Source organism: Crocodylus porosus, unplaced genomic scaffold, assembly GCF_001723895.1.
Source record: "Crocodylus porosus isolate Cpor-Errol unplaced genomic scaffold, CroPor_comp1, whole genome shotgun sequence".
Taxonomy (NCBI): domain Eukaryota; kingdom Metazoa; phylum Chordata; order Crocodylia; family Crocodylidae; genus Crocodylus; species Crocodylus porosus.
The window spans coordinates 2,539,873-2,552,960 of NW_017728905.1; the positions used below are offsets into that span (position 1 = coordinate 2,539,873).

Consider the following 13,088-nt stretch of genomic DNA (forward strand, 5'->3'; position numbering starts at 1 on the left):
GCCCAGCCAGCCAGGCCACGTGTGAATGATGGCCTCTGCACTTTCCAAGGTCGTGGGCGATTCTGGGGGACTCGACTTGAGACATCCTGGCAGGGCCCAGAGGAGACATCTAGGATCGAGGAGATTCAGGACCTTTTAAAGGGTCAACCCAAACCTCTGGCACTGATGCAGAGCTGGCAAAGAAACACCAAATGCTCGGTCTGTCCTTGTAGGCAAGGGAGAGGCTGTCGAGGAGAGCAGCAAAGTGCGGCTGCAGTGGCACTGGTGAGACCTGCTGCTGGCGTCAGGAAAAGCGGGTGGCAGCGGGCCCCACTCCTGTTGTCCCCCCGCACAGCTCTTAGGCTTGTGTCCGCCACTGCTCCCGAAACACGAACGGAGCCAGACAGACTTAAGGGTCGAAAGGGCCATGGGACCCTGCTGGAGACACGGCTCTCGGGCCGCAGGAGTGAGACACTAACAGGAGCCCTGGAAGCGAAGGAACGGGATGCTGAAATGGCTGCACGGGAGGAGCGGGCCTTAATAGTCTGAGACATATGTGCAGTAACAAAATAAGACTGGTTTATTTGTAAGGTCAATGGATTTTTCAACCCAAGAGAGAGGTGCCCGGCCCAGGACAGGGTGCGAGGCCGCAGGGCAATTCCAGGAGGGACCCAGGAGGTGAGCAAAGGGGGCTAGGGGCTTGCAGCTTAGCTGGTGCACAAAAGTTCACGGGTTTGGTGAGCGATGCCATGGCCAGTCACAGCAGAGCATTTTCTTTCAGAGGGCTGCAGGAAGCAGCATGCCCCTCGCAGTGTTGGGAGGCATGCACTAGAGCAGCCACCGGTGTCCTCCCCGCCAGGGTGTGGCGTGCATTCCCCAAAGCATCACCAGCACAAGCAGGTGTGGAAGGGGAAAGGTGCCCAGCATGCCCAGCCCTGCGCCCTTGGGCACCAGGGCAGCAAGCGGGGTGCTATACGCCAGCTGCTTCCTGGGAGGGCGAACTTAGCTGCCCATCAGGTGCAAAGCTTTCCCCGGGGAAGCTTGGAGACATCTAATGTGCTGCAGAGCTGGGAGCCAGCGTGGCGGACCCTCGGGAAGGACGCTGGGGGCAAAGTGCCAAGCCGGGGGGGTCTGGCAGCTTGTAGGAACGGGTTGCAACACTGTTCTGTGCCGTCCCTCAAACGTGCCAGCCTGTCAATCCCGGCTGCTGTTTGTGGCCTAAGATGCGAGCTGTGTTTGAGTTCCCTCGAGGGCCTCGTGTCCCATGACGTCGCAGCCGGCCGGAGAATTTCCAAAGAATCAGCGAGAGAAACACACCAGTAGTTCCAGCGCCCATCCAGAAAGACCAGTACAAGAGAGAGCATGTGCTGAGGGGCAGAGGGAGGAGGCTCAAGGGAAGGCTGCGCTTGTCTTGTCCTCCAGGTTGGACCCTTTTTCCGTCTTGGCGGCGATGCTGTAGTAGTAGGAGCGGATTAGGGTTTCGACAGTCACAAACCCTGGGCGATCTTCCCACCTGGAAGAACAAGGAGGCACCAAAGATCAGCACAAAGGTCTAGACCAAAGCCAACAGCAGAGGACAGACCTGCAGCGCAGGTGTGGAGGGTGCGTGGGGGGACCTGCCAGATGTGTCGAGAGGTCCTTGCGTCACCCCGGAGGTGGGTCAGTGCCTTTGGTCCACTGACTTGCTGGACACCCAGCTGGGACTGCACCAGTCGTGCTGGTGGTTTTAAGGTATCTAATGGGAGCTGGGTAGAGACAACCACTTTGGTCACCGAGCAAATGGCTTTGTGTCCCTGCGTGCCCAGCGGTGGCCTCCTCTGAGGCTCTGCCTCCTGTTACCAGGTGCATGGCACCGAGGGATGGGCCCAGGCTGCAAAGCTCAGCTCTGGGGGAGTCATGGGAAGGCACCGACTGCTTTGGCTACAGCTGTGAACCTCTCAAAGGGACCCAGCTTGGCAAGTCAGTGGCCCAGGGGGTTTCCTCTGAATTGCTTGAGAAGTCCCAGGGATTGTGCAGAGAGGTTAGTCTCTCGAAGGGGTATCCCTCATGAGACGCTGTGAAATCAAGAAGCCTCTACTGCTTAGTGTTGCCATACCCCATGACTGATGAGACCCAGCTGGGAGCTGAGCTAGGAAAGCCTTACTTGAAGGTCCAGCACTGCTGCATCAGTGAGTATATCTCCGGTGGGCAATCTGCCGGGCTCTCCATGCGCTTCCCCTGCTCAATGAAGCTCATCACCTCTGGGCCTTTCATTTTCTGCAGGAAGACCATCAAGCAGATTAATGACCCTGACCCCCAAGCTGGCAGGCAGGCTGAAAGGAGGCAAATTAGAATAACTCACGTGAGGAATTGTCTGTAACTGAGTAAAAGCAGTGGCTGTGGTACACATGCCGGTATACATATATGGTATACCATACGTATATGGTATACATGCTGGACTGCCCTGCCCAGCTTCCAGCACTTTGTGAACACCTGGGTTTTTTTCTAGTTGGCAGGTGGAACGAGAAATCAAAGAAACCCAGATCCATCTTTTGTTTGTTTCTTCTCCGAAACCAGGCGATAAAAACGGTTTCGCCAAATGTTCAGACGAGCGCCTCAATTGGGGAGGAGTCTTCAGCCGGCCGGTGGTTAGGGCACCCCCCCAGGAGACTTGTGTTCAAAGCCGCTCTCTGTCTGACTGAGACCAGAACCAGGATACGGTCACTCTCGCCCCATCCAGGTGCTCCAACCCCTTGGGCTACGGCTCTTCTGGAGCGGGCCTTCCTCCGTCTCTCCTGTTGATGCCGCTTCATTGCATAAATGATGAAATATTCATAGCGGCAGAGAGAGGACGCTCCCGCATCGCAGGTGCGGGGCGGGGGGGGCCTTCCAAACCTGAGCGCATGTCCCATTTATAAGCTTTCTCCTCTTTCTAATGGAGGAACCAGTAGCACAGACCTGGACACCCCCCATTTTGGGACTGTTTGACCGTGGATCTGACCGCATCCGTGTGGGCACTCGTGTGACGAGCAGGCTGAGCATCATCAACAGGGGAGCCACCTGTGCAAAAGTCCCCTCAAGCTTGGTGGTGAGGACACAGGCTAGGAGGTGGAGGATGCGGGGGGACAGAATAGGGCACCCAGCCCACATCCTGGGTGAGTGCCTTACCCATAGGGCTACTGACCAGTGCAGGGAAACCAGCTTGTCCTTGCTTATTTTCTGAATCTTATTTTTTCAGTTCTTCAGTGGCTTCAGCCTCACGTCATGCACAGCTTCCAGGAAACCAAAATCACATTTCTTCAGCAAGTAAACTATTCACTGAGCTCTCCTTGGGTAACTAATACTTTGGCTGGCTACTTGCTACTTGTCTCAGGTGCTGTTTACACGGCTTGTGCATGCTTGTCCTCCGGGTATTCCAGCACCATACTGGGAATAACCGTACCTGGGCTTTCCCAGGATGCAGTGACAGATGTGGTTAGGACATGTGGTCGGTGTGGGTGCACAGCTCTACTGAGATGGAAGAGCGTGGCCCTAACGCTTGCGACCCAACTGAAAGTCTTTGCCTTGCTTACCTTGTATGGTTTCTGCCCGTAGCTGAAAGCCTCCCACATGGTCACGCCATAACTCCACACGTCACTCTTGCTGGAAAATTTGTGGTAGAGGATACATTCTGGTGCGTACCATTTCAGCGGCCACTTTCCAGCTGTCCTGGCCTGCAGCAGAGTGACAAAGAAAGGAGGGGACCTCTTACTTTGGGACAGCTGGATAAGCACTGTAATGCCCTGTGCCTAGCCACAGATCCAGTTTGCTGTACACATTTTTTTTTTTGAAGGGAAATGTCTCCTGTTCCAGGCCAATGGTTTCCAAATCCAGGCGTCATTCAAGAACCATGTGTGGCCCTGTGACCCAGGCACTTGCAGGTTGGCGGAGGACGGGGGGGGATGACGTGCTGTTCCAAACATGAATTGCTTCTCCATTGATGGAGAGATCGAAAGCCTGGGTCTGAACAAGCACGGCATGTCTGTGAGAAGAGCAGGTCAGACACCAGCACGTTTCCCATGGAGCAGGAGCCCTGCCTTTCTACCAGCTCCGGTTTGGGGACATTGCTGAGCCAAGGGCGTCCTCTGGTGGCAATCCTGCCTCGTGCCTTGGCAATTACCATTACAGTGTTTGCCGCCTCTATCTCGGTAGTGCCTTGCCTCCCCAGTGGATCGGGATTGAGGCCCTGTTGCACGACACATGGTGCAAACAGGAAACAAAAGGATGGTCGCGGCCCACAGAGCGTCCGATTGATTTGCCACCTCTCCTTCACCCCTCCGCTGCCTGTCTTGCCCGATTCTTCCCTTCCTACTCTCATATCTCTAACTGGCTGTTGTAAATAATCTTCGTCTCCTGCTATTTATCTTATCTTATCGTCTCCTCCACCTTATCACGCCCCGTCACTGCCTCTCTTTGCTGCCTTGTTCTCTTTCCCCGGGTACATTTCCAGCTCCTCTACTTCCATTGTGCAGCATTATGCCTGTCTACATTAAACTGGTCCCTTGAGACAGGGACTGTGTCTTCCAGTCTGTCTGCCAAACCATAGTGCATCCAATCCTGACCATGCAAGAATTTAGTGTAGTCACATGGCAGGCGGCCTGGGAAGGATCTTGATGTGCTACCCTGCATCTCAGCACAAGGCTAGAAAGGTTATAGGTCATTGGGTTTAATGGCATGTGTGCAAGATGCATGCATAACTCCTATAAAGAAATGGGGGTAAGGGCATGGGCTGCTGCTGGGGTGGCTGTAGATGTGCCCCTTTCAGCAGTCCTCTGCCATGCTTCAACTCACCTTGTAGTAGCTGTCATCAGCACCCAAAGCCTTGGAGAGTCCAAAATCACTGATCTTGGCATAGTGCTGGTTGACTAGTAGGACATTTCTGGCTGCCAGGTCTCTGTGGACAAAATTTTTCTCCTCCAGATACTTCATCCCAATGGCCACCTGGTGCATCAGCTCCACAATGTTGCTCATTGGAATCTCATCTCTGGGGAGGAAAAGGGAACCGCAGGGTAACAAATCCACAGACTAATAGGAGCTGCAGCGAGCAGATCATTTGGACTCTCCTGCTCCAGAAGCCTTATCCCCTCTAAAAGAGAATTTTCATTTGCTATTATCAATATAGAAAATAGTTTGGTTAGAGACAATAGAAATCCTTCACCTTTCTTACACCTTTCCAGCCAAGAAATCCTTCACCTTTCTTACAAGTGGTCCCTAGGGTAAGATGATCCTTTTGCCTTCATGGTGCAACACAGCTATATTGTCAGCTCATGCTATCCCTATGCTGGGACCTGAGAAACTGGTTAGCTGCAGAGGATGTTGGCTCTTGAGAGAAGAGCCCATCTGAAGAGTTCTGGCTGGGGTAGTTTCTTCGATATTATTTGCATTTAGATTAGACTAGATGAGAACAGCTGATCGATAAACAGGGTGCATCTACACATGCACTTTAATGTGCAGTAGCCTACTTTATTGCACACTGAAGCATCATGTAAAAAAGCACGATTGCGATGATGCGCAGTACAACAGGCATTAAGTGGCACTTAAAAACCACGCACATTTGTTACTGTGCATTAAGGCAGCCTAATGCAAACCTTTAGTAACTCACCTTGGACGTACTGCATTTAATGCACATTAGAAACAGCACTTTAATGTACTTTAATGCCCACAAACTCATAGGTAGAGCATGAATCTTGGATGTCTGCATTACTCTGGAGAGGCAAGGCCCAAATGTGGGCCTTTTGTCTCATACCACAGCATGCATAAATTTAGTACCAGCGCATGCTAGAGACAATAGAGTCCAGGAATGTTTCAGAGAGTTTTATAGGGACTATTTCCCATGTCCCTCCACCTGCAAAGCCAGACCCTTGAGTTTCTTTGAGTTTTTCAATAGTGTGCCTAGACAGGCAGAAGAATCGGCGAGTTCTGCTTTATCCATGACCCCCGGAAACACTCACTTCTTGGAAGACAGGTACTTGTTGAGTGGCCCACCCGAGGCCATCTCCATAATCAGCATCAGGGACTCCGCCTCGCAGACCCCGATCATGCGGACGATATATGGGTTGTCCAGCTGGTGCATGATCTCTGCCTCCTTCATCATTTCATCCTTCACGGCTTTCTCGTTGTTGCTCTTGAGGACTTTGATGGCCACGTCAATCTGCTTCCTAGCCAGGGAGAAGAGCAGGAGCGCACACATAGAGTGAGTTAAGCAAGCAGCTGATCTGCTGGATCCTATCCTGTTGCAGCTTGGCCGCTCAGGAGGCCGAGCCCTATGTAACAATGATCTTCCAGGACTGCTCCAAGAGGAGAAGCGAGGCCTTTGGGGAACTAGAGTAGAGGGCAGTGAGACAGGAGAGAAGAGCTAAAGAGAAGGTGATGCCAGCTGAGAAAAGCAGACTAAAGGAGCTGGAGCAGTCAGCCTCTCCCCGCAGCGCCTCCGCGCAGCCTCCCCGTTATCTGCGGATCTCGAGGCACTTACTTCCTCATTTTGTAAACTCCCTTCTTGACACAGCCGAAGTTTCCTGACCCCAGCTCCACTTCATCAATCATCAGGTGGTCCCTCTTCAGGAACAGCTTCTTGTCCTTCAGCTCCTCGGGGTCACTGTAGGGACTCTCGTAGACGCTGGTGTCCATGGGCAGGACGCGTGATTTCCCGGTGCCTTCCACAAGGGAAGAAGATCAGGTTGCTAACCGCCCGTTTGTTCCCTCCCTCCCTCTGGTGACGGGGTATAGGTTGTAGCCATTGTGGTCTAATGATGTAAGCAGGCATGGCTCTTTGGGTAAATCCACCGACTAAAAGTAAAAAATTCCTTGTTGCAAGCTTTCATGTACAAACAGCCTTCATCAGGCTGAGGACAATTCCTCCGCCTGACGAAGGGTGCTTGTACCCCCCAAAATGTTTCCAACTATTTTAGTTGATCTAATAAAAGAGATCAGATTTACCCAAAGAAGCTTGCCTTCCTCTAGTGAGGTCTTTGAGCCGACCACCCCATCCTTTCTCTTCCATTTTCTGCCTTCCCACCTGGACATCTCCCTTCATTTTCAAGCCTGTGCTGTCTTCCAGGATGATCCCATTGCCACAGGCCCTGGTTTTGCAACATTAAATAATGTGCATGGCTTCCCTCATGGCAGTCCCATTGCAGCCTCTATATAACATGCCAAAGTGTTTGCATGGTTGGGCCTATTCGCAGTGCTGCAGAGGGGGAATAGGCCAGGCTCGATTTACTTCTGGATTTAGGATTCCTTTAAATAGATTAAAACTATTATTGCAAGGGATATGGACACCCGTGGAGCAAATGGGACCTTTGTACATCAGATACAGGTGCCAGGGTGAGAAATAAGCCTTGTAATATTTCTCTTTGACCCGAAGGTGGCAATAGTGTGCTGGCAGCCTATTTGTGCCCAAAAGCTTGCAATTAAAGATTTTTTTTTTTGCAAAAATCTTATTGGTCTAATAAAAGATATCACCTCTGTCCATGAGCCCTGATTGATTTTTTCTCTAGACCAATACGGCTACAACCTGGATACCCGACACATGGAAGATACCGAATTTTAGCTGATTTTTTTAAACGCGATCTTCATATTTTCCCAAGCAGGCAACAACTTTGACCACTGAAACCTGACATCTTGCTCCTGCCCTTGTCTAAGGTAATTTGCATGGTCACAGCCTCAGAGGAGAGCTGAGACTCTGCCCAGAGGGTGTTTCCATCTATTGAGCCCTCTGTCAAACCCTATGAAATGTGAACTTTCATTTCTACCCAGGAGAAAGCTTGCAATTAATTTTTTTTTTTTTTTTTTTTGCAAAAATCTTGTTGGTCTCATAAAAGATAGCACCTCTGCCCACGAGCCCTGACTGCTAGGCAGCCTATGCCATATGCTGGTGCATGGAACGCAGCATCACCAACCTGCTTGCAGCAAGGGGCCTATAAAGTACCCACCCCGCTCCCACTCTGTATGCAGAGAAAGACAGGCCTGTGCAGGGATGCTCACCTATGGGCTCTGGTGTGTATCCATCTGCATTTAGGCTTGAAAACTGCCTGTGGACCTGGCAGAGAAATAGCGATAAAGTATGTAAGGTGATGCAGGGAAACAGTAGGGTCACTCATGGAAGGGCGCTGGGACCTTCCAAAATGCCCTCATGTCTCAGCAAGGACCAGGGACTTCCCAGGATCTCTGTGGCTTTCTGAGAGTGAGAACATTGTCTCTATGGGCCCGTAATCTGGGAGTTCATAGATGCTAGGGTCAGAAAGGACTTCAAGGGATCATCGAGTCCGACCCCCTTCCCATAGCAGGAAAAAGTGCTGGGGTCAGGTGAACCCAGCCACATGCTTGTCCAGTCTCCTCTTGAAGACCCCCAAGGCTGGGGAGAGCACCACCTCCCTTGGAAGCCCGTTCCAGATTCTGGCAACCCTCACTATGAAGAAGTTCCTCCTGATGTCCAACCTAACCCTACTCTCCTTCGGCTTGTGGCTGTTGTTTCTGGTTATTCCAAGGGGTGCCCTGGTAAACAGCATCTATTCCCTGCTGCCCCCCCCAAGTGAAGATATATACTGCCACAAGACCCCCCAACCCCTCAGCCTTCTTCTGTGCAGGCTGAAAAGGTCCAGGTCCCTCAGCCTTTCCTCAAAAGACAGGTCCCTAACCATGCGAGTGGCCCTCCTCTGGACCCTCTCCATGTTGTCCACATCCTTCTTGAATTGCAGCACCCAAAACTGGACGCAGCACTCCAGCTGCAGCCTGACCAGTGCCGCATAGAGGAGGAGGATCACCTCCCTGGACCTGTTTGTGATGCACCTACTAATGCATGACAAAGCACGGTTTGCTCTGCTAATTGCTTCGTCACATTGGCGACTCCTGTTCATCCTGGAGTCGCCAAGGACTCTGAGCTCTCTTTCTGCCGCTGTGCGGCTGACATCATCCCCCAGCCTATAGGTGTGCTGGTGATGCCCTCTCCCTAGGTGCAGCACCTTGCACTTGTCCTTGTTGAGCTGCATCCTATTGTTCTCTGCCCACTTCTCTAACCTGCCCAGGTCCTCCTGGATTCGGTTTCCTCCCATCAGTGTGTTTGCTTCGCCCGTAGTCTGGTGTCATCTGTGAACTTGAACAGAGTGCTTTGCACTCTGTGGGAATTGCAAGTGCATGAACACTGCTTCCCAACCACCCGGTCCTGTCCGTCACACTCAGAAACCAGAGCAGGGGAGGTGAGTGGGGACGTGGGACCCTGCAGTAGGACACCCCCCACCAGAAGTCCAGTGTTGCCTGAGGATGTGTGATACGCTGTCTCCAGCATACTTTATAGCCCAGCTACATCTCTTCTCCCACCTTCCTCCCCCAGGTCTTGTAGCTGCCCTTAGTTCAGGGAAGGGCAGGTTTTACTCACAAGGCCTGAGAGGTAACAACATTCAAAAGCACTTGGAAAAAATAGACCCAGTACTTACGCTCATGGAGGGGTGGGCTGGTAGGACCGGTGCTACAGTGCCTGAAAGTCAGGAAAGGGATGCTATTGTTAGCTCTCTATCTGGGCTGGGCTGGGTAATACAACAGGAGTATCTGGAAAAATACTGGGGCTTGCATCCTTGCCCCCCCACAAGGCCCCCTCCACACCTCTGGTCTCATGGGGGCCTTTAAGTGGATGCAGATGTCGTTAGCTGTTAGGGGAAAGTTAATGTCAATGACAATCAGGCGCAGCCCCTAGAGCTCATGAAAGATGCTGGCTCACTGGGGGCGCAGGGTCCTCTGTCCAACGGCAGGGCAGGGACAGGACGACCCTAGCCCATGAAAAGCAATGCAGTGCCATGAACAGGGCTCTGGACTGAGCCTCGCAGGAGCGTTAACTCTTAACCCCTGGGCTGAGAGAAACCGCAGTGCTTCTGGAGAGTTTGGGTGTCGGGGCAGTGACCAAAGTGGGTTGTTTCTGCCCTTCCGGCTGGAAGAATCAACCCACCTGTTGGGGTGCTGGGATTAGGGCAGCATTCCTTCAGGTTATATATCAGTCCGTCTGCTTTGAGTTTCAGGTACTCCACAAGCTGGGGCAGGAATCAGAAGGAAAGGAAATTAGTGCACGGAGGAAAACCGCCTCCTTGCCTTATGGGCAACATCTGTGGCTTATGGTAGCTCTTTCCCACAGACTTCTAACCGAGTCCCAGCGAGCCCGCTCGCTCCACCGCACGTGGGACCTTCTTGCGTTCTAGGAGCACCAAGGAGAGGGATTTGGGGTATAGGATTAGGAGCAAGGAGAAGAAGGAGGGAAGAGAAGCCTCCAGGAGTGGAGAGGGTCAAAACGCACTCGACGCCTTTCGGCCGCATCAAAGCCGGAACGATTTGCAGAGGTTTGTCGGGCCTACGAAAGGCCGAGAGACAGAGCCTAGGGTTGGGGGCACTGCCCTGGAATACAGGAGACCCAGACCCCAGGCCCCGGCATCCTGTGGTCATCCGTAATCAGGTGGGAGAAGGCAGAGCAGGGGCATACGCCCAGGGTCCCGAGTCAGTGCTCCACCCTCCATCTCCCTTCCTTTCCCCTGCGCCTCATTCGTCTCTCCGAAAACGGACGTTTGGGCACGACTCCATTTCAGTTTAGGGGGCCATCTCAATACTCCCCGCCTTGGAATCACCGTGACAAGGATGTTGGAAATCAAGGGCATTGTCCCAAAGGACCTCCATAGAAAGATATGGCAATGGGGCCTTTCAGTGAGAGGTGCAGGGGGCATCACGAGGCCAGGACTATTTCAGAAAGGCTGGTATCTGTCTAGTACTGGGGTAGGCGATGTGTTTTGGCTGGAGTGCTGAAAAAACCCACCACGTCCACCTCGGAGGGTGCCGGAGTGCCGGCGAGCCGGCGCCCAGAGCAGCTGTTTGCAGCCCCCCGGCTGCACCGAGAGGCCAGTCTCCCTGCAGCGTGGCTTGCAGCCTCCTAGCTGCCTGCTGGGAGCAGCCTGGGCTCCGGGGCTGGCGGCAGGTGCTTGGAGCCCAGGCTGGCAGTGGTGTGCCAAGCAAAATGGCCTTGCTGGGCACGCAAGCCAAGGATTGCTGACCCCTAGCCTAGTATCTGGTACTAGAGTTATTGCAGAGGCCTGACTGCCAGCTAGGCAACCGAGCACTACGATGGGGCTACTGCTATCTCTAGATGGAGCCTCCCTCTCCAGCTCCTAAAACTCAGGCAAAAGTTTCCTACCCTCTAGAGGTGCGTAAGGCAGGAGAATTTCTCCCTCTCTTGGAAGGGGTGCCAGCTGCAGAGAGTGTCCCACAGCACCTTACCTGCCAGAGCGTGTCAAACTTGGTTCCCTCGGGGATGGAGTACTTGCCGGACTTGTCCTGATCGATGCGGTAGTGGTACACCGTTTTCCCATAGACAAGGGACAAAGCGTAGGTGCTGTTTTCTTTCCTTTGTCGCAGCCTGTGTGAGAAGGTGGGGGCTTACTAAGAGCTGGCTTTGGGGCTCACCCTGTGAAACCGCAGGGCTTCTGCAGTGGGAGGCTGCAGCTGGGGAGCCCCAGCAGTGTAGGGACATGCCCAGGCATCTGGGGCAAAGAGTAATACAGTGCCTTCTGGTTGCTGCTGCTATCGTGAATGCACGGCTGCTGGAGGCAGCTGCTTTTTTTCATGCTCCCCCCCAGTTCAGCACCCAGAGCTCTTGCCTCTATCGTTCCCCTTCCGGTTATGCCACGGGGGAGCTCTCAACATTTGGGGCACCCTGAACATCATCCTCCCAGCTGGTCTCCAAACCCCAGGGCTCTCCTGTTCCCTGTGAGTGCACAGATCCCAAGGCATCCATAGGAAGCTGGAGTGCCCCATGCACAGCCCAGTACACCTCACTAACCCTGGGTCTTTCCTGATATTCCCTATGCAAACACCACAGTGGCCAAGTGCATTCATTTCTTCCTGGACGCGCACGCGCCAAGTGGTGATGGGTTTTTACTGCTTTGCTGCCCGAGCCCCACCAGGTTCATTCCTTTCTTTCGCCTCTTCAAACATCTACATGTGAATTTGCTTGGGGGACTGCAAGATCCCCTGGACTCAGCTGCACACTGATGGTCCCCTGCTCTATACCCCACCGGGAAGGGGGAGCAGTCACAAGAGCGTGGCATACAGCATCTCCCAGGGATTTGGGTACTCACAGGAATTTCCCATCAGGCTGTGCCCCAGAGTAGAGCCTGCGCTCAGCTTCCTCCCGGGAGATGTTGCTGTGGTACCAGGCCATGCTTTCATGGGCAGTGGTAGCAATGAGCTTCTCTACCTGCGGGGCCTGGCTTATGATGGCTTGTTCGAGGGCATCCCCCTGCAAGAAAGTGAGAGATGAGACTTGCTGTGTAGCTACATTGGTTTCCTTTGATTTCTGCAACTTCTCAGGCAGGGGAGGGTAAAATCACAGGGCACCTCCGAAATCTGCCTGATGTCACTGCTAAAGTGCTAGCCAAGCGTCACCACGATGGTGACACCAGGCTGAATTCTGCCCCAGGGTAACTCTGCTAGCAAAATGAGCCGGTTCCTCATATCCTTTGCCTGCCGGTTGTGAGGAAGGGGGGAGGACTCACTGGCTTGCAGTCAAGGGAAGAGAAAGGTCATGGTGGCCATGGGGGGATCAGACCTGATAAGCACAGCACGGGCCTCGGTGACCCAAGAGACCCCTTCCAGACCCGGGTCCTGTGTTCCTGGAGAAATATGGTCGGAGCTGCTCGCACAGCCCTAGTTTCAGCGTTATCTTTCCAGCATAGATCTTGTCAAACCTAAGCCTTTCCCAGCTCTGTCCTGCCCTCCTGGTTGCTCCCTGTCGCTTTACACTCTTTCCCAGGCCCTGTCAGGATCAATGTAATCTGGAAGTCATCTGCACCGCACAACTGCTTGCAGACCTCGCGGATTTATTGACCATTATTTTCTATCACCAGTAGATGGCATCACTCTTTATCTTTGGAGTCTGCATGTCCCTGCTTGTGGCCATCCATATGTCTCCGTTATGAAGAATTTCCCATAACGGTCCCTTTCTTGCAATCGAGGGCCATCCCTCCGAGCCGCGCCGACTCCTTGCTGCTCGTTTCCATCGGCTCCAGGCACTGCTCTGTGGAGCCCTGTTGCACTGAGGTTTGGAAGCTAGAGCCACCCTC

General features: G+C 53.2%; 1 protein-coding gene across 1 annotated transcript in view; it reads right to left on the reverse strand.

Moving 5' to 3' along the window:
* Positions 1-543: 543 nt before the first annotated feature.
* LOC109324935 (tyrosine-protein kinase ZAP-70) overlaps positions 544-13,088 on the reverse strand; it is a 39,459-nt gene continuing 26,914 nt past the window's right edge. The window contains exons 3-13 of the mRNA XM_019557071.1: positions 12,105-12,265; positions 11,245-11,383; positions 9,935-10,016; positions 9,429-9,469; positions 7,981-8,035; positions 6,470-6,650; positions 5,949-6,155; positions 4,789-4,981; positions 3,531-3,671; positions 2,123-2,235; positions 544-1,492 (exon numbers count right to left, since the gene is read on the reverse strand). Of these exons, the coding sequence (XP_019412616.1) occupies positions 1,369-1,492; positions 2,123-2,235; positions 3,531-3,671; positions 4,789-4,981; positions 5,949-6,155; positions 6,470-6,650; positions 7,981-8,035; positions 9,429-9,469; positions 9,935-10,016; positions 11,245-11,383; positions 12,105-12,265 (1,437 nt within the window). The 3' untranslated portion in view covers positions 544-1,368. The remainder of the gene's footprint in view (positions 1,493-2,122; positions 2,236-3,530; positions 3,672-4,788; positions 4,982-5,948; positions 6,156-6,469; positions 6,651-7,980; positions 8,036-9,428; positions 9,470-9,934; positions 10,017-11,244; positions 11,384-12,104; positions 12,266-13,088) is intronic.